The 26,648-nt window shown below is 32.2% G+C and overlaps 2 protein-coding genes across 3 annotated transcripts; both read right to left on the bottom strand.

Annotated features, from left to right (window-relative positions):
- Positions 1-595: 595 nt before the first annotated feature.
- On the bottom strand, positions 596-25,251 carry LOC105343873 (acyl-coenzyme A thioesterase 1). Of its 2 annotated transcripts, none has more exons than XM_066073132.1 (9): positions 25,228-25,251; positions 13,819-14,046; positions 12,179-12,442; positions 11,481-11,650; positions 9,958-10,071; positions 9,635-9,720; positions 5,877-5,961; positions 2,653-2,854; positions 596-1,856 (listed from the first exon to the last, which is right to left on the bottom strand). In XM_066073132.1, the coding sequence occupies exons 2-9, from the start codon at positions 14,033-14,035 to the stop codon at positions 1,711-1,713; spliced, it is 1,284 nt and encodes a 427-aa protein (XP_065929204.1). In that variant the 5' UTR covers positions 14,036-14,046; positions 25,228-25,251; the 3' UTR covers positions 596-1,710. The 2 variants fall into 2 exon arrangements, with proteins under 2 accessions (XP_065929204.1, XP_065929203.1); XM_066073131.1 differs by lacking the exon at positions 25,228-25,251 and adding an exon at positions 14,728-14,871.
- LOC105343897 (lysophosphatidic acid receptor 1) lies at positions 18,650-19,612 on the bottom strand. Its single transcript, XM_011451409.3, has one exon. The coding sequence runs from the start codon at positions 19,610-19,612 to the stop codon at positions 18,650-18,652; it is 963 nt and encodes a 320-aa protein (XP_011449711.3).
- Positions 25,252-26,648: the final 1,397 nt, after the last annotated feature.

The raw sequence follows: 26,648 nt of genomic DNA, 5'->3' as shown, positions 1-26,648 counted from the left end.
AAATCTTCAAGATTTTGGGGAAAAACCACTTTGTTGACATGCTGTTTAGACACTTCTCTTTTTGAACTCTCAGCACAAAAGAGTTCTAAATTGCAAAGGGAGATAATTCATATTCCAAAAAGGTAATCATTTTTTAACTTATTATTTCACAACAATAAGGATAGCTTCCCCATTATGTTTTTACATTTTTAGATAGATAAAGAATTGATGATTTTAATTCTATGCTTGTTAAACATTGAGCTTGCCGCATTTAAAAATGGCCTTTTTTGATAAAAAATGAAGTTTGGGTCGAGTTTCCATGGAAACTGGTCAGTATATAGACAATTTGGCATCTGCATATTAGATAGTTTAATAAGGTCTACATTCTGAAAAAAATTTCGGCAAAATCCGTTTCTATGCGTGCCGAAAAAGTTTAAATGCTTACAGAGAACGTTAAGATTTGTTAAATAATATGGATTTAAAATATATTAATAAACAACAAAAATAGTTTAAATACAACAAATAAATTCATTATTTGTAACATTTGTAAATGCTTACAGAGAACGTTAAAATTTGTTAAATAATATGGATTTAAAATATATTAATAAACAACAAAAATACTACAAATAAATTCATTATTTGTAACAGAAAATAATATCAACTTTTGTATAATAAACATCGTGGATAATACATGTACATGTAAATTAACCACTGTGTGCATATCATAAAATTGCAATTATATACCGGTGTTACATTATAATATGAATTATTATCGTTAACATTTGATGATCTCATTCTGACAATTTGATTCAAGTTAATTTTCTATTTGTTAATCCTCGACTATTGCATACTAAAATTCCTAATAATTTGGATAAATATCATGCTTCTGTCTACATAAATGAACACTCTTCGTTTGGTGTTTGTACCGACCTTGTTTCATTTGATGACATCATATAGCTTACGTCATTGGTCCGTAATATTACCAAAAAGATAGTAAACGTAATCTTCTTATTAATCTGGTTATTATTTCGCTTGTAGGAAAAGCAGGACAAACAAACATGCCAAATCAAGTAAAAATCATACTGATTTCAAACATTAATCATACTGATGAACATTATCCATACACATAGTTTCAGAAGGTTTGAATTTAAAATGATACTCAAATTAACAGTAAATTATTTGATTATGAAAGATATAATGATAAATAAATTATACATATGTCAAATAATCAAAGAATTTGCAGTTTGGGGAAAAAAAATCTCAAAAATTAATTGAATTCAGTAAGTAACAACAAAAGCCCCAACGGGATTCGAACAGTCACTTCTGTGAGTTAGAAGAGACTCATGATTGAGGTAAAAAGGGGTGGGGTAGGGGTGAAAAAGTTGTGTTATCAAGTTCCTGCTGAGGTAAACAGGGCTTGACGATCGTGGCCATTTTTCTGATTAATAAATATTTATTATAAAGTAACAACAAAAGCCCCAAAGGGATTCGAACTCCAGATGTACAAATCACAAACCCGACACTTTATCCACACGGCTATGGAGTAAGTCACAAATTGCTGTTGTTAAAATCCTTTTAAATTTCGTTTTGATCAGAGGTCAGCAATTTCGTTTTGATCAGAGGTCAGCAATTTCGTTTTGATCAGAGGTCAGCAATTTAGTGATGTGTTATTTCACCTAAAAACTGGTTCACAGGTAGACGATTTTGAACTGTCCAACAATTATTCTAAATCTAGAGGTTACTAGACTTGTAAGGGACCACCGCACGTGCGTTCCCGCGCCCCAGACGACGGGAGAAGAAGTCCACAGTTCGCCGCCAAAAATCTTCCTGTGCCAAATTGCTTCCCTTTGGACTTCCGCCCCAGGCAATCACAGATCCTAACGAAAATAAAAAAAAATCAATGTACATTTAATTATAATTACATAACGTGCATCTTACAAAGGTGATTAATATCACATGTACATGTTGTTCTATTCGATAAGGATGGAATATCTTATGATCATGTTTAAAGGGACATGGTCACGATTTTGGTCAAAAATTATTTCTTCAATTTTAATGTTTACAATGCTTAAGTAAGGCATTTTTAATAGGCAACCAAAATTTAATGAGTTATAAGCGAGTTACAGAGCTTACAATTCTTCTCTATGTAAACAAAGCATTTGTTTACATTTCGAATGTTGAAGTAAAAATTCCAGTTTTAGACCTAAAATAAATGTGTTAATCGTTAGGAACTGTTTATTTATGCTTTAAATGAATAATAAGATAGACAAACCAGCTTTTAAAAAGAATTTTTACTGGTATATTGAACCTATGTAAACAAAAACAGGGCACGAGCCTCGTTTACATGACGAAGAATTGTGAGCCCTGTATCTTGCTTAAAACTCAACGACTGGCACCCAAATTTCATTTGATCATTAGAAATGCATTCCTAAAGCATTGCAATTAATAAAAACAAAAAAATAAAATTTGACCAAAATCGTGACCATGCTCCTTTAACCCCTGAAACATTAATATTATTTTTTTAAATTATAAACATCAAACAGGAGGCGTGTGTCAAGGCGATATAACATATATGTATTTACATTGAGTTTCGAGCATTCCTTTCATTTTAATTATTTAACAAAATTTATTAATTATTACGTACCTGACTGGTATGAATTTACATGTACGAACCTGACAATCCATGAAACGATGTCCGGAAACAGGGCGAGTATGGCGGGTCGATAAAGTGGCCGGTGTCCGGATACCTGAGGAGCTGGAACCGATGCTTGTGTTCCTTGGGGACCAGCTGTATGAAGCGTTCTGTGATGGCGGGGTTCAGACACCTGTCGTCGTCCCCAACAAAACACAGGACCGACGCCGAACTCTCCCATACCTGTCAGCAAATAAAGTCATATTGTCATACCTGTCAGCAAATAAAGTCATATTGTCATATTGTACAGTCACTTCTGTGAGTTAGAAGAGACTCATGATTGAGGTAAAAAGGGGTGGGGTAGGGGTGAAAAAGTTGTGTTATCAAGTTCCTGCTGAGGTAAACAGGGCTTGACGATCGTGGCCATTTTTCTGATTAATAAATATTTATTTCATTGAAAAGAAGAGCGATACATGCGTTAAGAAATAGAAATAATATTTAAATTCAAAGCTTAAATAATTGGATTTCTACTTTACTAAAAGATAGTTTATAGCTTAACTAATCAATAGAACATAGGTAATGATCACAGATTACAAAGCTCACCGAGACGAGACATCACCCTTATGAGACTTCACCTTTATGAGACCACCTTTATCATATTAAATGAAAATCATTCTTTATGATCTTGGATATTCATGGATTCTGTTTTGACACATTATCGTATATCATCTGTTAAAAAATTGTATGATAATCATTATATGTTCATATGTTAATCAATACAATAATATAAAATTAAATATTGCATCCTATCATTTTTACAACATATATCATATTATAATAATAAAATAACACACCATAATAAACAATGATGAGATATGATATTGTAACGTATGATATGACATTGTATTGTGTTAAACATTATTGTAGTGGATCACATAATACAATATCATAATATATAAAACAATATTATAGTATTATATAACAATATCATATTACATAATACATCATAACATTAAAACATATGACATTATATTGTTTAATATAGTATGATATTGTATGATACTGTATCATTTTTAAAACATAATATGATATTGTATCATATGATACAATATAATTTGATACAACATTGTATCAATATCAAATGATACAGTATTGTTTGAAAAAGTAAAATATTATATAATAAAATATTATATTATACATATTGTATCATATGATACAATAATATATTTTACAATATCATACAATACAATTTCATGTGATAATATATCATATTATAAACCAATATCATATTATAGAATATCGTATGATACGATTATATAATATTACAGTATCATATTATACAATTTCATGTGATATAATTCTATATTACAGAAACTAATATCCTATTATACAATATCGTATGATACAATATTATAGAATATACAAAATTGTATCATAGGATACAATATTATATTTTGCAATATCTTATGTAATAGTATCATTAGATAAAATAATAAATTAATAATACAATATATTAATAATATTATACAATATTGTATCAAAATATACAATACTATACATGATACAATATCATAACATAAAATATAAAAAAAAATGATACAATTTCATATCGTATCATGTAACTTTTTATAATATTACATATGATATTATATTGTATCATATAAAACAATATTGTTTCATCCCATACAATACTATATCATAGGAATCATGTTATATCATTTATTAAAAAACACATCTATCTATCGAGCAAGTTTGAGTAAGGTAGGAGATTTCTTTAGCATCCTTGATAATTGAGATCAGGCTCTGCATCTGAAGCAACCTCTGCGTTTCATTTATAATATAGTTAAATCAACTATGCAAGCTATCATCTATAAAACATATGACCTGTTCCAAAAAAACTAAACCTCATCCAGCTTCCGAAACCTATGGCTCAGATTCAGCATTCAAGTCTGTCAGGTGCATCAGTATACATAAGATGCATCTCCATGCAAGTTTGGTGAAGTTCAGACCAGTAATAATGAAGATATAATCATCAGAGGGCACTAGCAATCAAAACCTTAACCTGCTACAGCATCCGCAACCTATGGCTCAGATTCAACATCCATGCCTGTCAGGTGCATCTGTATCGTAAGACACACCATCCATTCAAGTTTGGTGAAATTAGGACCTGTAATAACTAAGATATATTTTTAGCATCCTTGATAATGGAGATCAAGCTATGCATCTGAAGTTTCCTCTGTGATTCATTCATATTACAGTTTAATCAACTATGCAAGTTTGATATAGTACTATTATCTATTAAACATGTGACCTGTTCCAAAAAACTTAACAATATCCAGCATCTGAAACCTATGGCTCAGACTCAGCATTCAAGCCTGTCAGGTGCATCAGTATCATAAGACGCACCATCCATGGAAGTCTGGTGAAGTTAGGACAAGTAATAACTAAGATATAATCATCAGAGGGCACCTGTTTCAAAAACTTTAACCAGCTCTAAAAACCTTAACCTCCTCCAGCATCCGAAACCTATGGCTCAGATTCAGCATTCAAGCCTGTCTGGTGCATCAGTATCATAAGACGCACCATCCATGGAAGTCTTGTGAAGTTAGAACAAGTAGTAACTAAGATATAATCATCAGAGGGCACCTGCAACAAAAACTTTAACCAGCTCTAAAAAGCTAAACCTCCTTCAGCATCTGTAGCCTATAGCTCAGATTCAGCACCCAAGCCTGCCTGGTGCATCAGTATCATAAGACACACCATCAATGCAAGTTTGGTGAAGTATGGACCAGCAGTAACTTAGATATTGCTATCATAAGCACCTGCAACAAAAACTTTAACCTGGTCCAACAACCTTTACCTACTCCAGCATCTGAAATTTAGGACTCAGATTCAGCATCCAAGTCTTTTAAGTCCATAAGTAGGTCCAGATGCATCATCCATGCAAGTTTGGTGAAGATAGGACAAGTAATAGCTTAGATACAGGACCTGCAACAAAAACTTTAACCAGGTCCGGACGCCGACGCCAACACCGACGCCGACGCCGAGGGTATAGCATAAGCTCACCCTGACTTCGTCTCAGTGAGCTAAAAATATAATAGGGTAGATATAATAGGTAATTTGTTGGCCACCTAGCCTCCCTAAATGGCTAATAGTGACTCATAGAAGGGGGGGTTAAGGAGGGAAAATCTCTCCGTAAACTAAAGAGACAGGGCTCAGAGAAAGGGTAAGGCTGGCTTAAGACATCTAATGATTCAAAATTTACTTTGATGAAATCATCATCAGTTGGTTGATAGACGTCGAGGATTTCTTCACCTTCAGACGTAGTTCGAATGTTTTGAACCACATGCCTGTTAAAAAATAAAACAAAATATAAAGGACTTCATCTATCTATCTATCTATCTAGCTAGCTAGCTAGCTAGCTAGTATCAATACGCTTACGGGGGTTTTGTATATTTTGTACAATGCCACTACCTTCATATCCTGCATAAATCACCAAAGAAAGCATTTTATTGTTTATGAAAATCATATTTTAAAAAGATTATCAAGACCTGATAGCTTATCTATCGACCACCCAGCTTCCTCAAAATCTAAAATCCATTCAAAATATTACCAATTTTTTATTGCAATGTTAATTATTTTAAAGCTTGCCTACAGCAGGTCTCAATAATATTTTTTTTTGAAACATGACAAATGCCATTGCTGGCATTAACTCTAAACATAGGTAATCACAGATTACAAAGGTCACCGAGACGAGGCATCACCTTTATGAGGCATTACCTGTATAAGACTAACTTTATCATATTGAATGAAAATCATAGTTCATTTCATTTCATACAGTATTATAAGATACAATAAATATCAATACAATAATATAAAATATGATATGGATTATAAGATACAATAAATATCAATACAATAATATAAAATATGATATGGATTCAATACAATATATATCAGATAATAATTAAAAATGTATTACTGTAATAAATAATGATGCATATATATTGTTACTTATGATATGACATTTTATCACGTTATACATTATTGTATTTATTTACATAATACGATATCATAATATATTATATGATACAGCATTATATTATATGATACAAAATCATATCAAATAATACATCCCAATGTTGTAACATATGATATAATATTGTATGATAATATAGACTAGTATGATATTGTATTGTATGATATTGTATCATATTTGATACATAATATGATATTGTTTCTTATGATGCAATATAATTTAATACAACATTGTTTTATATCATATGATACAATTCATGTCATATAATAATAAATTATACATTATAATATCATATTATACACTTTCACATGATTTGATAACATATTACATAAACCAATATCATATTACACAATATCGTATCATATGATACAATATCAATATGATACAATTTCAATAACTATACAATATTGTATCATATGATACATTATTATAGATTGCATTATCATATGAAACAATATTATATGATAAAATGATATTGATACAATATCATATCGTTTATGATTGTATCAAAATATACAATACTACATGTATACATAACAATATCATGATATAATATCATGTCATAATGTACAAAACAATTGATACATTATCATATTGTATCATATTACTTTTTACAATATAATATATGATTCAGTAATTGTATCATATAAAACAATATTGTATCATACAGTACTATATGATATAGACTATATCATAGGAATCATGTTATATCATTAAACAACAAACACATCTATCAACTGAGCAGGATTGAGTGAGGTAGGAGATTTTTTTTAGCATCCTAATATTAAAGATCAGGCTCTGTGTCTGAGGCTATATTTATATTATAGTTAAATCAACTACGCAAGTTTGAAATAGTACTATTATCTATAATGTGACCTGTTCCAAAAACCTTACCGTCCTCCAGCATCTGTAACCTATGGCTTAGATTCAGCATTCATGCCTGTCAGGTGCATCAGTATCATAAGACACATCATCCATGCCAGTTTAGTGAAGTGAGGACCAGTAGTTTCTAAGATATAATATTCTTTAGCATCCTTGATATTAAGGCCAAAAAAAAAAATATGTGTGTTTCCTATTTCATCAGAATTTAAAATAGGGTAGGTATATAGGTCTTTCGGTTTTCCCTTTTTCTAGCATATGATTTTTCTATACATTAATAAAATGTATTTCACAGGTGGAGCAATTGTGAATAGTGACAACTGTTACAGAATTAAAGCTTTCTTAAATCTAAGATTAATTTGGAATGTATACGAAGATTTTATTATCGTGTAGGCCTAAAAAGAAAATATAAATATGACAGCCACTATAGATTAACTGAGTATAATACTCATTACCACAAATATATAATATAGTAATTATTAGTTCTATTTTCCAGGTCAACTGACATAACAGTAGACATTAATATCGTAACTGTAAGTGTTGAATTCAGAAACAGAGGAAATTCTGGTTGATCAGACGAGAGCCTTAGAATTAAATCTTTTCAATAATAAAAAAAAAAATGAATACATCATTAATGGTTTAAGACTAATTTTTAAAATTTCATTTGCATCTGAAATGTAGCATTTTAAAATCATATTTATAATGTGAATGATTGTTAGGCCTATTCAAAGACTTACGATATCTGCAATCTCCACACCCAGAAATATAAAAAAAAAACTTTGCCTCTGCTTTTTTCATGTACATCTCTATATTAATTTTTAACACATCACTGACCTAAAAACTATTTATTGCATTGATAATTAAGCTAAAATAACCAAGGATAACTATGCTGTCAATCTGCACTTAGAAATCTTTAAAACGCTTTGATAAGTGGTGTTTCCTATTAATTTATTACAAGTGTTTTTTAAACTCTGATTTGTAAAGACTCTATTGTTTAAACCAATTACGGTTGGTAATCTGGATTTGGAATAAAAAGACTCTATTGTTTAAACCAATTACGGTTGGTAATCTGGATTTGGAATAAAAAGTGTTAGGGTCAGCGCATAAAAAATAAGGTCGGTCGGGAAACCGGAAACACACATATTTTTTTTGGCCTAATGGAGATCAGGCTCTGCATCTGAAGCTATCTCTGTAATTCATTTAGTATATTATACTAGTAGTTAAATCAACTACATGTATGCAAGTTTGAAATAGTACTATTATCCAATAAACATGTGACATGTTCTAAAAAATCTAAACCTCACCCAGCATCCGAAACCTATGGTTGCGATTCAGCATTCAATCCTGTCAGGTGCATCAGTATCACAAGACGCATCATCCATGCAAGTTTGGAGAAGTTAGGACCAGTAATAACTAAGATATAATCATCAGAGGGCACCTGCTCCACAAACTTTAACCAGCTCTATAAACCTTAACCTCCTCCAGCATCCGAAACCTATGGCTTACGTTCAGCATTCAAGCCTGTCTGGTGCATCAGTATCATAAGATGCACCATCCATGCAAGTTTTGGTGAAGTTAGGACCAGTAGTAACGTAGAAATTGCTATCAAAACTTTAACCTGCTCCAAAAACTTTAACCTCCTCCAGCATCTGAAATTCATAATGCATGGGCCAGATTCAATATCCAAATCTTTCAAGTCCATAAGTAGGTTCAGATGCATCAGCCAGGCATGTTTGGTGAAGATAGGACAAGTAATAACTTAGAAACAGGACATGCAATAAAAACAGGTGTGTTGCATAAGCTCCCCCCCCCCCCCCCCCCCCCCCCCCCCCCCCCCCCGACTTGTCTCCGTGAGCTAAAAAAATTTTATTCCTTTTTCCTGAAGCTGCAAATATTCCTTCCACATGCAACATAAGTAGTCACTTTGTCATCGAGTTGAGATAAATCACATTAACCCAGCCTGTAACAACTCTTCGTGCACATCAGTCGCCATGTTTTTGACATCTCTGGTTCGAATTGAGTTTTACGAAACTCGTGTTGAAACTAGTTTTCACTGGACTGAACACAAAAAATATCATATGAAGTAAATTAAGAGATTTACTCACAAGGCATTTGGAATGTCTCCCTTGGAGAATTTCAAAGGATAATCAGAGACAAAAGTCACGCTGCTGGATAACACCACTGCTTTTATCTTCAGTGAAAAAAAAAATGGCGGAAAGACATGAAAGTACCCGGATAATAATGTTGAAATAGTAGTGTGCATCTTGTTCAAAATGCCAGATTTTTTAATTTAAAAAAAAACGTAAGAGTTTCTTTCATAACTATCTCGTTAGCCTTGAAAGAAACGAAGACATGCATGTCAATGAAGAAATTAATCTTGAAAATTTTTCTTTTAGATTTCAGTTTCTCTTTACTGTGTACTCATTACCTGGTGGAAATGCATGCATAGCAATAAGCTAAACATGCCTCCTTTGGACATTGCTATTATACCAATTCCATCATTCTTTACTTCCGGTAAGCCTAAAAACCACTCAGTACTCTCCTGTCAATAAAAAGGGTTACCAAAAGTGGAGTACATGTAGTATTTTCGGAGGCCCTTAATTCATTAATGTCCTAAAGTCGTGCCCCTTTTGTTTACGTATCTCGCGATATTTAGTCCAAGGTTGGCGAAAAAATTGAATATAATGTAAATTCATACAAGGAAAAAGAGCTCCTTTATATGTATGCTATTATTAATTTAGGGTAACAATTTTAACCAAGCGCCTTATGTGGCACAAATTCCTAGGGTAACGGCGCATGGGCCTCCGTGTTTTCAGTATAAACATCTATATGAAAAACATACAGACCCTGAACCATGACGCTACATATTCAGACAAAGTCGTATTGTATACAAGAAAGGTAACTTACGGGGGTAGTGAATTACATCAATTTCATTTCTGATCAATATATTTACATTTTCAACTGTCTTTGACTGTGATAACATTACGAATCAATTTTGAACCCTAAAACCCAATAACTTCATAAAACTTTAGTGACATGAAATGGACGTGTCTTATAGCATAACTGAAAAACGGTAATGGCTGCGCCGTGCGGTAATACATAGCATGTGCTACATAAAAAAAAATAGTGATTTTAAAATAATGTTGTTTTAAAGTGTACAAATTTGAAATAATATAAATATAAGTAATAAGAAATCATTCTTTGAATATTATGAGGTAATAATTTTGGTTGGTGCGTGGTAAAATCTATCATAAAGCCCTTTGGGCTTTATTGGATTTGACCACGCCCATAATACTCGAAGAATGATTCCATATTCCTTAATTTTTTTCAGTCTTATAGCAGTGACTAAATTCACCTGCAACAATTATCCTTTCATTCATCATTTGTGCAAACAGTTCACAAAGCGTGCGTCTATTCAATTTAAGCAAACTGCAAGAAGTGTACCGTACCGTAAAGTGACCAAACCTTACCGCACAGCGCAAGAATGGATTGGCACTGTATTGTTCAAAAACATACCGTTTCATTCATGAATTGTACCAAATTAAACCGTGCAAGTGTTGTGGCAAAACGTTTCAAGTGCTCTAACTACTAGTTTCTGTGACAATGTATACGTCTGCTAATTGATAGAGTCACAGCAGAATGAAACTATTCACCTTTCTTATAATTTAGAGTTATCGAACTTTGCTGAGGATCGGAGTTCGTTAAGCTTAGTTTAAAACTATGAATGTCATTAAATTCCAATGTACATGCACGTTTAAGTAATATTCAGCAAAGTTAAAAAGTTCATGGGGATATTAAGTTTGTTGTGCACGTACATGTAATCCAATCCTATGAAGCCAAGGGCTTCTCAGAAGATTTGATAATGTACAAACCCAGTTAACATCCAGGTTATCTTTTCAAGATTATTCTTTATTTCTTAAATAAATATATTCAAGAAAAAGTAGTTCTTACTATGAAATAATCGAACGTGATGTCTTCTGGTTTTTTTGGCAGGTCTTCATATTTATAATAAGACAGGCATAAAACAACGAATCCCTTTGAAGCTAATGAGGCCCCTCGGTAATGAAGTAACCCTCCTGTGGCCCCCATGATGTCAATCACCCCGGGGAACGGCCCATGTCCTGCAAGGAAACAAACCAATGTTGGTAACATGTAGAAGGCGCTTGCTACGTGTGTTAAAGGTTGTATGTTCGATTCCCGGTCGCGACAGACCAAATTCTTTAACCTTGGAAACTGAGCTGATTAATTAACAAGATTGTATCTGATGACATGATAACCAAAAATCTCAATATGAGGGGATTCTACAAAACTGCTACTGAGTCATTCTCAACAAGTTATTCTGTTAACGAATAAAAATTATAAAAATATAAAATGTTTGTAGTCAACATGAATTAAGTTTCATATTCATTTTAAGATATACACGAGGACATAAATGTGAAAAATACAAGTATTATTGAAATGAAAAAAAGAATTCTCCCATTTATAAACGTAACAAACTATTGTTGCATAATTAAAATAGTACACAATCAAGTTTTATTATTTTAATATATATCACTTACTGACTGTAATGTAAAAAAGTAAAATGCCACTTCAAAACTTGTTTCTATTAAACTGTCTTAACGGAGCTATGCAAGATTTGTTTCACTCACCCGGGGGAATGAACAGTGATCCCCTCGTCGACCCATGCTTTACTTCTATTCGTCGAATACTCTTATGCTTGTACCGTCTGCGCACCTCTATCACTGCGAGTGGTTTGATGGACGGATCAAACAAATTCTCCCAAGAATAGTGGCCGTCAATCACAAGTAACGTCACAATGAGGGGCGTGTCCACGTCATATTTAATCATACGCCCACACCTTGTGTAGCTCGGTTCCCATTTTAGACTCCAGAAAAGTCCCATAGGTTCCACGCCTGAAGTAAAAAAAACATCATGGAAATCAAAAGAAACTAAAGTATGAGAAAATAGTATTATGGACAAAAGATTTTGGAGGCATACAGTGAAAGCCTATTTAATTTCCCAGGTGTGTTCAACATGAAAGAAATGAAAGCTAATGCTACATAGAGTTGGGGTCCTTTGTGTTTCATCAACATTAAAACGACGTTAAATTTTCTTAACTGTGTGAACAAATGGATACATGAAGTGACATACCTTTTGTATTTAAGACAAACAATTGAATATATATATTATATACAAATATTGGGTAATATTACTTTGAACACTGCAAATTACAGAACTGTGTGTATTGGTAAATTTACTTACATGTAAGTGAAGAAATTTGGTTGAGAGAAATGCATTTTTTATGTTATTAACTTATTGTATCACTTTTTTCACCTCATGCATAGCACAATACATGTACATGTACAAGCGGTGACAGAATGTGAAAGTTTGTTCACACATACAATGTACATATAGTATTTAAATAAATATTTCATTAGTGTGACTTGTATGTACGCAGTATTAAAGATAATACATGTAGGATTGGTGGGTACTCCTCGTGTGCCTGTACAAAAGCACGTCTAGATCAGGAAAATAAATTTCTCCTCTCAAATTGGCTGACCTCTTTGAATGGTGTTAGTTGATATTCCGGATGATATGTGATGTTTTTTATACAGATTTTTACAATTTTTAATTCATATATTCAACAGTGATTCAGTGAATAACCTGTATGTATTTTGTAAAGTGGGGGGTACTGCATCAGGCACAGGGCATACCTTTTTGGTCAGTCGAAATTTTTTTCATATTTTCATATGAAAATTAAAATCTGCAAGCAAACTGATCCTTCAATTTTTTCATTGTAAAACAAAAGAAAGAATGATATTGAAAGTATATCTAAGGATCACATTATATTTTGAGATGCGAGGATATTATCCCATGCACCCTACTAAGCAATGCAAAGGGTTTTTTAAGCTTGTCAAAATGTTGGAGTAAGTCTAGCATCCCCCACATACAAACAGGTACTTTCAAAAAGAACATGTCTGATTCATCTTCCCAAGTCTAGGGTTTCTGCAGGCACGTAGCATCAGGGGGGCCAGGGGGGCCTGGCTCCCCCCACTTTTTCTTGCAGCAACAATTTTTTTTAAATTTACATATAAAAAATTGAATTATCATGGAGTTGCCCCCCCCCCCCCCCCCCCCCACTTTTTTGGGAGTATGTAAAAAATTGATATAAAAATAAGGAAATGAGGAGTGAAATTGAAGATATATAGTACGTATATATGGGGCTGGTCGTGCGTGTGTGTGTGGGGGTGGGAGGGGGAGGGGGTCATAGGTAAGGTGTATCACTGACCTGTGTATGTCCCCTCCAATGAGGCCTGGTCCCTCACACTGACTATGCCCCGCTCTGTGGCCGTGTAGCACCCATAGGACGACATCGGGATTCCCCCCTCTTTAACGGAGGCTTTGATAGTGACCCTTCCATTCGGGGGCAGTCCTTCTAATCGGATGTCCACTTCTTCATCTATTAAGGCCTCCTGGGGGTCCACAGATATTCGAACACCAGGCATAATGGTATATGCTTTTTTGCAATCAATGAGAAAAATAATGAAAATGAAATCCACACACAAATATATTAATGTTAGGCCTAGTCTTGCTGAAATCCTACTATCTTATCATGAAACAAAAGAGATTTTTTCTCCCTGAATTATATATATATATATATATATATATATATATATATATATATATATATATATATATATATATATATATATATATATATATATATATATATATAAGCTGCATATGAAATAATTTTTTCTCACGTGTAATTTACATTTCAAATAAAGTTAAAAATGTATCAAATTAATGTTAGTCTGTTTACAATTCATGAACTTGTGACCAGTTGTAATAATCTGACAAAATAACGTTGGGTTCGAAATGCCAGACATCGTGCTACTTTCGTTTTCTGGGCGTGTAATTTTTTTTCCCTCTCGTTATTAAATGTTAATCGACCTCCGGCCAAAAAACGATTACAAAAGAAAATATTAATGTGCACATGTACATATATATCTATTTTTTTTTATCTATTGTTAACACTTCTTATGTGTGCGTATACACGTTCGTATGCATTCACATCAACATAAACGATAATGTTTGACAATGGTTTGTACGAACGAACAGTTAAACTTGTAGCCTTGTATACCATGTGCATACCGAGGTGTTGAATGATTTTAAAGATAATAATAATTATACTTACGTTAAATGTAAGGTATGACATGTGACGGTCCACATACATACATATGAAACGTTTACATTTGACAAATCCCCGATCCCGACCAATATAAACGTAAACAAACTTATACTCGCTCGTAGTGATAACCTGCCTACTTTCGAAGGCGTGGATTCAGGAATTTCAAAATTATTTGATTGGGCATTATTTGCATTTATATACATGTATAGTTCGAGTCTATAGTTTTTCATGTTCTTTTTTAACAGTTTAATGATATACATGTACATGCATGTACATATAATTTGTGGTTCGTAAAATAATAGGAATCAACAAAAACAAACTTAATAATAATATAATTTTTAATATCAGCAGAAATTAATATTATGTCAAATGTATACTACCACTCAAAGTAGACACAACGATTATTTAGTTTTTTGAAAAATTGAACTGTATTACAACAACTTTTGCAATTTTCTTACATCAGTTGGATATTATTTTCGTTTCTTTTTGGAATATAAGGTGTTTAAATTACATTGATTTTTTTTGGTCTGATGCGTGTTCTGCAATATTTGTGTTTTGATGTAATCAATGAACAACCTAGTGATCTTAAGGCATGCTACATGTAATAAAAAAAAATGAACTTGGAAATCTTATCTTTTTGTTGTCCATCTTTAAAACTAATCGACCTAAATTCCTTGGCTGGTAGATTTATCTTTTCATCGCACGATTCATTATGAAATTCATCTGTTACGATAACTTACAATTTGTAGTTATAGAGATTTGTCGATCGGATGATCTTGGACGATATTTTGAGGTTCATCTATTCATCTTGATTGTGCGACGACGTCATCAAGACTGTAATCACTGCAAATCATCCAGATACCATCCTTTATAATCGCTACTCCGTTAATTGCGAATATTTTTCTCATTATTCAAAATTTAAAAAAAAAAATTGCTTCAATTTGAGAGAGTTGCTTTTAATTGCCATAGCTGAAAACTGAGAACAGAAAAAAGGCTTTAATTATATTTGGCATAATTCTCTTTATAATGATCTTTGAACATAAACTTTAATGATGTTGCATAATTTTATCCAGTGACTTCACTCTTGTACACGTATATTATGTACGCTTAGCATGCTCCAAACTCATACCGACAGTCTCTAAACAGTATCCGACTCACAGGTCACAAACTGCTATACAGAGGAGAATATACGACGTGGTCCGGTTAACCCAACCCCAGTCTCAATTTTCAGTCCAATGTTGATAAAAATCAAGAAAAAAAAAAACAAAACATGTGAACTGAAATATCCCTACATTGCTCATGTATATCACTGCAGTCACAATAAAGTTACATCCTAAAACTATATAATTTTTCTATAAGTATGCCATTTACCTGTTATACAACAACAAAAGTCTTTTAAACACAAATCGATACAGTCTAAGAATCATAAACTTTGTATATACTACATTGTATATTATTCACGTCGGACAATATTTCGTCCCTCGGGGGCTAATATAATCAATGTTGCCCTCAACCCCAGTCAATATTTGTATAATATATTTCAGTAAAACTCGTTCAGTACGAACACGAATATGAAACATCTTGGATGATATACTACAGCGGTCGATCGATCGTAGTTTAGTAGAATATTAGTCCACAGCAAATCTTTAACAAATCCTTGCAAAAGTCCTCGGTTATAGCGAATTGGGATATAACGAATTTAGGGATACAGCGAATTGATTTTGAGTCCAGTAAAGGTAAAAAAAAAAAAAAAAAAAAAAAAAAAAAAAAAAAAAAAAAGAAAAGAACGAAATTTAAAACGTTTATACATGTATAACGAATTTCTTGAAAGCTTCAAAGTAGGCATATACCAGTTGACATAAATTTTAAATGAATGTGTTTTCAAATCAATTTTTTAATTTAAATTCACATTTCCTAGGTATCGAAAGAATGCATTTTTATTCTTTGCCTCGGCCAGCATGAATTGTGACCGTGTACAAGAAACCATGTGTATACCGAATTCGTTATACGAATATTACGAATCACGGGTATAGCGAGTTATATCCACTGTACACAATCCGTGTCAGATTCACAAAACCCTATTATAAACATACGTGTACCATTTTCATGATACCCTTCTCAGAAATGATTTTAATTACTTAAAGTGTTTATTGACCAGTATCGTGCAATATGAGCTGTTTGTAAATTAGCATCTTAAGAAGGATCTTTATCTTCATCATTAGATTTTATTCATAAAAACACTCACCGATCTTCTACAACATTGTTTGAATTTATCATAATAATCACATATCCAATGTTGACTTTGTTTCATAGCTGATAGTGTGAACTTCATTTAAAAAAAAAAAATTGATATATTCGACTTCATTATTACTTCTTAAAGCTTACGTTTTCAGTGCATATCGCCCAGTGATTAGGATAAACATCGACCATAATTCATGATGATTATATATATATATATATATATATATATATATATATATATCGAGAAATTGGACGCAAATTTATCCTTTGACTGTAAGTTTAACTGAATTAAAATGCAGGTATAAAAAAAAATAGATGTAATGTGAGCAAGCTCACAAATGGTACTCTCGCTGGGAAAATATGATAACTCAAGTATTTCTCTTAAGTATTATTATGCCTTCTGTCAGTATATATTCAATACTCATCTATTTTCGATTGTATCAAATGATTTATATAGCGTAAGCATACTATGCCGAAATAGAGCACGGCGAATATTTTCAACGAAAATCTGTCATGCGCCGACAGCGGGATTCGAACTCCCGACGCTAATATCATAATTTCCAGCATGAAGCCCAACGCGTTACCGCTACGCTAAATTAGTCGTTACAATGAACACCGGTATTTAGGTATATAAAACGTAGATATATACGACTGACATCAAGCAATTAAAATTATTCATTTTTCCAAAAAAAACTTCATTATTGACGGTAATTTTAAAGTTAAAGTTTCCTATAAGCTTTTGAACAAATTGATTGAACATTTTTCAAAGAAATTCTACATGAGAATCACAAAAACGCTTTTTTAAAAGACGCTTGATAAAGAATGCTCAAGAAAAAAAATTCACTGAGATTTCGTCTGCTAAACATTTCGAGTTTTCTCGGTAAGGCCAAAAGTCTCTCTATTTCTTGAAAAGAACATAAACCTTTGTTGACTTTTTATTGTACAACAACTTGTTGATTAAATAAACAATCAAATCAATTGATTACACGTAATTTGAAAAACAACAACAAACGCTTGCTTTTCCGGTGATTATTTTAAGGGACTTGTCAACACTCGAACGTCAGAGCTACTTAGCCTATAGCAAAGCACGTCAGTATAATAAACAGTCGGCATAATAATAACAATAGTGTTGTGTTGTGCATGTACTATGCCTAAATAGTAGTCAGGGTTTGATACATAGTGCACTCGCCTCCGGCTCGTGCACCATGTATCAAACCCTGACTACTATTTAGGCATAGTACATGCACAACACAACACTATTATATAAATGGAAGCACCATTTTTCTTTCCTATATACCCCAAACTTCATATACAGGGGTATAAAAATAGTTATTTTTGTGCGATTTAGAAAACTATTTAATTCAAAATCTAGGTCACAAAAAAGTTTAAAGCAGTTTTCTATGGGTTTTTTTATCATATCAAAAAATGAAAGTTTATTCAAAAAATTGTCCATTGTATTAAGATGTAAGGAAAATTAAACATCATATCTATATATAACTTGGCATAGAAATAGCAATCAAAATTTTAAAAATAAAAAAGACTGGATATCTTTGGCGGAAAAAAAGCGTTGGAGCATATCACAAGATTTGCTTTTCAAAATTAATGGTTTATTTATGAATTCAGTTAGCAATTCCTATATAATAATAAATATTATAATAAATAATATTAAATTGCAGTACGTTGTATGCTATGACGAATCGATGACGTTGATACAGTAAGTGGCCGTGTCTGCCTTGTTTCTCTGTTCAAGTTTCTCCGTGTAACTCCGATTCCAAAAGCACAGCAGACGTTTCATCTGGTACCGCGTCTCTTGCAGTCTCCACACGTACAGAAAGGGGTTGATTGCACTGTTCATCGTGAGGATGATGCCGGTTACTATGTGCGCCCGTTTGCGGGAGGGAATGTCGGAACCCAGAATCGGGAACGTTGTTATTATGTACGGCAGCGAACACGCTATGAAACAGCCGGTGATGACCACAAGCTTCTGTATTACAATGGTCTGCTGGTCCCTGTACTTGTCAGTCACGTGGCCGTACCTGTAATGATACACGTGTAAGCTCTTGCGCACGGCCCGTACCAGGTAAGTGAACATGACCACATTGGATGCGATAATCAGCACCAGAAATACGCTGACAGCAATAATTACGCTGTTCTTTGGAACATAAAATATAGGTTGACAGGAAATACCAAATTCGCTGTTCGAGTTGAAATACATTAGGTAGCTCAAAACCATGCTGAGGACCCAGAAGGCCACACAAACGGATGTCAGAACCTTCTTGCTCATGTAGGTGTAGTATCGGATCCCATAGTGAATGGCTAGACACCTGTCCAGGTTTATCATTGTAATTGTGAGAGAGGAGACAACGACAAAGGCCGAAGCGATGTACTTCTTGTAGAGACAGTTGTTGATGTAATAAATCCGAGCTGGGAGAACCATGCTGACTCCTATTAAGATGTCGGACACGCACAGGTTGATAGCCAAAATCCGGATCTGAAAGCTGAGCCGGGAACACCGGTAGAGGGCCACGAAGGAGAGCAGGTTGGCGCTGGTGATGACGATCCCGATGGGAATTTGAATTGTATCCCCAAGAACTACTTTGTTTGGTTTTGAAAACCCTTCCCAGGACATTTTGCTGGAGTTGACAAACATTGCGTTGATCGAGCCAGTCTCCCCTTACGTTGATTAAGGTATCAACCCATCCATTCAATCTACACCGTCTTTAGTTTTACTTTAGAGATGCGAAGTTGCTTTTTTGAAATACTGCATTCGGGGGTTTTTTTCCTCAGACGCACACTTATTTTGAAATGTTGTCTTGTCTTGCTTTCCGCTCCTCGTCAATAACGTCCTAATGCGCTGCCTGATTTTACTAAACTACTTTCCTCGGTTTAGGTAAGCTATATTACGTCACAATCCTATGGCTCATTTTTAAATCAATCAGATTATGATTTAATTATAAACACCTATGTACGTCGAATTATGTAAAATAATTATACCGACATGTCTCTACCGGCGTTAAAACTGACCGGAAACCAGGTAAATGCGTGTCGACTAAAGCGGTCGTTAATTAGAATCATTGTTATTGATTTTTACCTGACAAAAGAATTATAACGCTTCGTTATTAAGAAATATTAATGACTCAAATACACGCAAAATTTGAATTACTCAAACGATAATCTTAAATTAGAAAAACACACCAGGTTTGTGTTGCTCTAAGTGGATCGTGAATTATCTGACCATATGATACATTTGGTGAATGAAGAATTGGATAGTCAGCAAATCTATAGGCATCAGATGTGAAAAATGCACAAAGCACGAAATTGGGGATGAATTTACATTATATTCTTAATTGTACGTCATTACAACGAGAAAGAAGACAATACTTACCAGCAAGTTACACCAGAATTACAATAAAAACCATTAGTTTTAAACATACAATGTCCAATAGTAAACAATGTTTTTTATAAAGAAAATTATGTTCATTTATTAGGAAAATAAATAGAATATGCTCCCCCAATAGTTTCTGTACTTTACATTTCTTAAACTTTACTTTATACTTATATTTTCACGAATGCCGTTGTTATTTAATAAGAAAATCATGAATGTTTATGTATTTTTTTTTTAATCTCTTTATACGTGTACTATTCTAAAGTAGTTTTCAGATTGAGATAAATGAACTTGAATCTGATGTATAAATGTTTATAGCAAACCAGTTTTTGCAAAGGAAGACAATAATGTAGAACTTTTCAAATAAGATCTTAAAAAAGCTTGTCCACAAAATCATGACAATCGGATAAAATAATCAATAGATATAATCTTTGATTTAATCACATTATGAAACATATTTTTAGACAACGAAATAAATATTCATTCATGTTTGACCTTTTCTGAAATATTCTTTATATCCAGAAATTCATTTATATTTTTACCACACCAAATCTTGTTCTTTACAATTATAGATACATGTAATCTGTTTAGTATGAGTACGAACACAAGAACTGTACTATTTAACTTTTATATTATTATTTTGGTTTATTTATTTCTTCTTTCTTTTCTCCACATCTTTTTTTGCATCTGAATATAAATTTTTATCCTTCATCATACTATTATATAAAAAAGAGCATTATTTTATTTGTCGTTTATAATATATAATAAGATACTATCTTTGCACATTATATATTATATGTATTACCTTATGGAGAAGGCTTACATAGGCATTGCCTGCTACATAATCCATTTATATATATATATATATATATATATATATATATATATATATATATATATATATATATATATATATATATATATATATATATATATATATATATATATAATAAAGTATATTCAAATCAAATCAAAGAACACAAGATTAATTTTGTGAAAGGAATAAGTTTTATGGCGTTATTGTGATAATTTAAGGAGGTGGATGGTCAACGAACTATTCATCAGATTTTCCTGTAAGTTTTGAATATGATTTTTTTATCTTAAATTATCATCTAGTTAAGAGAAATTCAAATAAATATATTTACGATTTAAATATTTTCCCCATATCTGTACGATACATAGATCATCATCTGTAGGAGATAAAGATGGTCTAAAAATGGCCATAATCATTCAATCTTATTTGCATTTTTAAAATAATGTTGTTGTTTTGAAGACGTATATAGGTCAAGGTTAATAGAGAATTGAAATCCTGTGGCTTTCAACACTAATGGGAGCTTATCGATAAAAGTAGATTTGTTTTTAGTTTTACATTGTCAAAAGCAGATTAGTGTTGCGTTGTGTCGTGATGTAATGAGTGACGTAATTAGAAGAGTTCTATATATTGTACTTTTTCAATATTGTGCAAAGATATTTAACAAGTTAAAATCATTTGCATTAACTCTCAGTCGGCAGGCAATGTTAAGACACTTGTTTACACAGACATACAAATAGGATGAATTATTAATAAGTCAAACATGCCAAAAGAAATGAAAGCAATATGAGCTCCAACTTGGATGTCGGGGGTTTTTTTCTCGTGAAATTAATAATTGACTAATAAAATGACAAAAAAATATTATTGTAATTAACTTTTATTCATAGTCAATTTATGAAAGGGTATCGGCTTATTCTGAGAGTAAAATTATTTGTATCGTTTTACTGTATTAAAATGTACCTGTATGTATACCTCTGACGATTTGGTTTTTAATTTGTGTATTCTATATTATAATTATTTATGTTTCTTTGCTTTTAAGACCTTCATGTAACCAAGTAGACTGAGCTTGTTTTTTGATCAAGCAGGCATATTTTAACAGAACAAGTGTAAGAATGGAAATTGTCATTTGTTTAAAGATGTTCCTCTTGTACCGAATTATTTGGTTTGAGCGAATAAACCGAACTCAAGCTGATGTACTGGTGTCCCATCCAGAGGGAATCAATGACTCTCATCCCGTTAACACCTCGGAGACCGGGGATAAGCACCGGCCTTATGCGCCTAATTTTTTTTTATTCCGCAAAAAATTAAATTAATTGAAGAAAAATATTCAACAAATGTTAATACTTGTAAATTTGGGAACCTTATAAATATCAATGACATTGATTCATTAAAAAAAAATTGTCCATATTTGTTAAAAGAATATTAGCTCGATTTATTTACATTAACTCTGTACTCTTCCTAACTTGACTCTGCATTTGTATATTTGTAAATATTTTTGTTTTTTGTACCTCATGTACCATTGATATAGTCTGAGAGAAATAAACATTCATTCCTAATGGTACGGAGAAGGATTCAACTTAACTCTTCATGATAAATATTTTGACGAGTACAATGTAGAGGAATGCTGCCCTATGCTTATGGGGTCATTTTTTCGATTAGAGTTGTCTTTCTTTTCCCAAAAATATATTTTGACCCTTTTAAAGTAGTCCGAGTATCGCATTACGTCAAAATACGGATTTTACAATATTGGTTAGACTTTTACAAAGCGTTTTAGATACCCGGTATTAATTTTGCTCTACATCTCTGTTGTAAACAATGGCAATTATAAGCAATTAGAACGGTAATATACGTATTCTATGAGAGATAGAAATGATCAATGTTGACTGAGAAACTCGATTCTGTTAAAGTAAAATGAAAACCGAAGTTTCTGATTCACCAGGATCTCGGGTATGCTTATATCTTCTTTGTTTTGACCCCCCCCCCCCCGAATTTTTCCTTGTTCTTTTACTATTACCGGTTTAAATTTAGAGACAGAAGCTATTTCGAATTTAATCAATCGTCAATTAATTAATGTTTAAATGATATCTAACATTGTTGACAGATCTAGGCAGAAAACTGTAGCAAAATGTGATTTTTACGGATTTTTTCGTCAGGGTCTACTTGGTTTAGAGCTTATAGCGTGAAAAGTAATCCGTCAACATATAATTTATTTTACCAAATCTTTTTTCTAAGATGTCAATCTATAGAATAAACACCATGAATTTAAGTTTGAGTCCATAAAATAGTAAAAAATTACCAAACGCGATACTAGCATTGCATTTTTTGTATTCTATCTTGATACATCAGGTCCATAAAGCGTACTTACTTTCAAAAATTTGCGCAAAATTATTGATGAGATATGGCTTAAGGACGTTGGATCCTGCGATCAAAAGTCTCTAAGTTTTTTTCTAAAGTCTTTTTTTAATATCTACACGCATATCTAAACCAAAATTTAAAACAAAATGTTGGGGTCTATATGCTCCTTTCGGTGCTACGGTGTATTTAATATGACCTTTCTGCACTGAAAGTGCAAATTGCACATAAATCGCTTTTCCCTCTATAATTTTTTTATCGAAATGAACCATGGTATCAAATACAAATTTACATTATTTTGAATTAATAAAATTAAAATTATCATAATGAAAAAGTTTGCAATTTCTTCATCTTATTGATATTTTGACCTTTTTGCACTGAAAAAATACTATTTTTATTCATAAACGATTCAACATGCAATTAAGTAAATTAAAAGTCTCAAACTTTTTCTCAAATTATGACAGACTTGTCAAAAGAAACTTAAATATTCAGAAAATAAAACCAAACGCATGGGTCTATAATGTAAATTTTGAGATATGGCATGAAATAAGCTAATTTTAGGGGGAAATTGGAGTTGATTTTTTCTTTACTTTTATGAAATATCACTTAAACATGCCAATATATGTCGATAGAAATATTGAAATATTGTTGAAATATGTTTTTTGAAACAATACGAAGATATCCCAATGCATAAACTATCTGAAAATTTGGTCTGCACGGAAGATAAGAAAGCCAAAATTAGGGTACTCTAAAACAACTGAGTTATGAAAAATGTTCATTTTCTTCTTAAAAACCTTCCGCCACAAAATATAGTCCCTTACTACACTTTCTAAAACTGGAATTTTGTCTTCACTATTTTATTCAGTAGAGTTTATTTGGCATTGTAAACAAGGAATTTACAAGTAGAATTCATATATGACACAGAATTTCCAGACTAGAGGTGACACAAAATGGCTACCCAAAATCAGAGGATCGAACCTCTTTAAATAAATATTAATACTCTATTTTGTATGTTAAGTTATAATTTTCCTAAAATTGGTAATTATTTTTTGAAAAAAACGGACGTCTGGCAAATTTCATAATTGTCAATAATTTAGGCAAGGGGGTACACCCGTCTGAGAGGTGATAACAAACAAACTAGCATGTAAACATACATATTTTCATTTGTATATGTATTGCTAGAATGTATATTTATCATTTAAAGCTAAGCTTTTAATGATTGAGCCCATTTAGTGCCGAGTATAGGAATACCTTAAGTTCAAAGGAAAAAGTGCCTCGTTGATAAGTATGTTTCCGAAAATCGAGATATTTGAAACATCTTGCATGTAACTGTCTACACTCAGCAAAAATTCTAAGTGTTCCCCCTGATAAATATAATGATTTTGAAATTACGAAATAAAATAATGTTAATTTTCCAACATTTCGTAACTGAAAATTATACATTAATGTCGTCTAATCTAATCGCACAGATCAAATAAAGCAACACCGAATGGAATCATTTACCCGTGACGAGACGTCAAAATAACAAATTGGTATTTTTCTGCGCGTGCTTAATATGATTGTCAGTTTTTTGTGATTGATATTACAGTCTTTGCACGGTGATCGTTTGAAAAAGAAAACCACTTTACATGGCCAAAATGATCCTTGAGAACACAGCGAGGGCCGTTAGAATATTGATGTCCTCAATATTAATCTTGCTACAATAGATTGTACTCACTTTAAATTTGATGGTTATTTTGTCCTCGACGTTGTTAAATTACGAAGGAAAGAATTTTTCTATGTCATAAGCGTAACATCACTTTTAGCGTCAACTCAAAATAATCTTGATTAAATTTAACACGCAAGATAACACCAAGATAACCCAGTGTTAAAGTTAAACCACGTTTTGAACAACCGGCCCCTTGAGCGTTTGTGATATTTAGCAAAGGTCAAGGTCAATGCATCGTTCCAAACAATTTGAAAGTTAATCATAAAAAAGGTTACCTTAACGGCAAAGACAAACAAATGTGCTTATTTCATATAGGAAATACATTATACTAGGTAAACACTTTAAAGTTTTGTTGAGTGTAAAATCTTACAATATGTGAAAAAAAATATCATTTTAAAAGTGATTAATAAATAATATTAATAATTTTATTTGGTATATACTATCAGGCCGTTGAAATTCTGAAAAATAATTATCTGCTCGAGGAACGAGTAGTCTAACCTTAATTAAGCTTTGGAACACTTTATGACTAGTTTCATAAGGTAACTGTACATCACTTTGTGTGCATTCTTTGTGGTATGGTGAATTATTACTTATCAGTGATATATATTGAATTTCCCTATTGATAATTTCATTCAAGGAATAACCGTGTTGTTAAAGGAGAAGATAAGAGAGCTCTCTCTCTCTCTCTCTCTCTCTCTCTCTCTCTCTCTCTCTCTCTCTCTCTCTCTCTCTCTCTCTCTCTCTCTCGTTACGACAAAGTTTGATTTTCATCTACTACTTTGTACCACTAAAATTCAAAATAAATAAATTATATTTTGTCTGTTGCAGACCTTTTGTACAATACATTTGCTTGTTGTTTTTTTTTCGTTTTTCTTTTGTTTGTTTGGGTGTGTGTGTCTTTTTTCGGTATTTTTTTTTATCGTATGTTGTTTATTGAATAAAACTACAAGGTACATGTAATTAAGACAACTTACGAATTTTTTTTAGGTAAAAATAACATGCATGAGAAAATAACATAGTATAAACCACGCTCCTCTTAATTTAATTTCAATGTGTATGGACAAATCAAGAAGTTGTACGGAAATCGATATGCTTTTTGTAAAGACAGAAACCAAAACCGGCCGGACAGGTCAAGTCTTTTGTTATATATACAAATGTTTCTTTATGAAAATAAAAAAAAAAGCAAAAAAATAAAATCACGAAATAAAATCAAAATATAGATTGATAGAGACAGACAAAAAATTGGGAGATGCGATGAAATACTAAAAATCAAAAATGTAAATTGAATATTTATGAAATAATAATATATCTCTTAAGGACAGGACAGGAACGAATCGACCAGCCCTCTAAATAATAAAACAACCAGACACCCTAAAACGCAAAGTGGGGTTCATGCAGATATCATTTGAATTTGGATTTATCTACTTCTG

Source organism: Magallana gigas, chromosome 10, assembly GCF_963853765.1.
Source record: "Magallana gigas chromosome 10, xbMagGiga1.1, whole genome shotgun sequence".
In the NCBI taxonomy this organism is placed as follows: Eukaryota; Metazoa; Mollusca; class Bivalvia; order Ostreida; family Ostreidae; genus Magallana; species Magallana gigas.
Note: the sequence above shows the minus strand (reverse complement) of the source record. Positions and strands in the feature narration are given on the sequence as shown.

Coding starts and splice junctions, on each gene's coding strand:
- LOC105343873 (XM_066073132.1), bottom strand. CDS start 14,035: ATGCCTGGTGTTCGAATATCTGTGGACCCCCAGGAGGCCTTAATAGAT. Junction 12,443..13,818: donor ATTGGAGGGGACATACACAG/GTCAGTGATACA, acceptor TTTTTACTTCAG/GCGTGGAACCTATGGGACTT. Junction 5,962..9,634: donor GGAGACATTCCAAATGCCTT/GTGAGTAAATCT, acceptor ATTTTTTAACAG/GCATGTGGTTCAAAACATTC.
- LOC105343897 (XM_011451409.3), bottom strand. CDS start 19,612: ATGTTTGTCAACTCCAGCAAAATGTCCTGGGAAGGGTTTTCAAAACCA.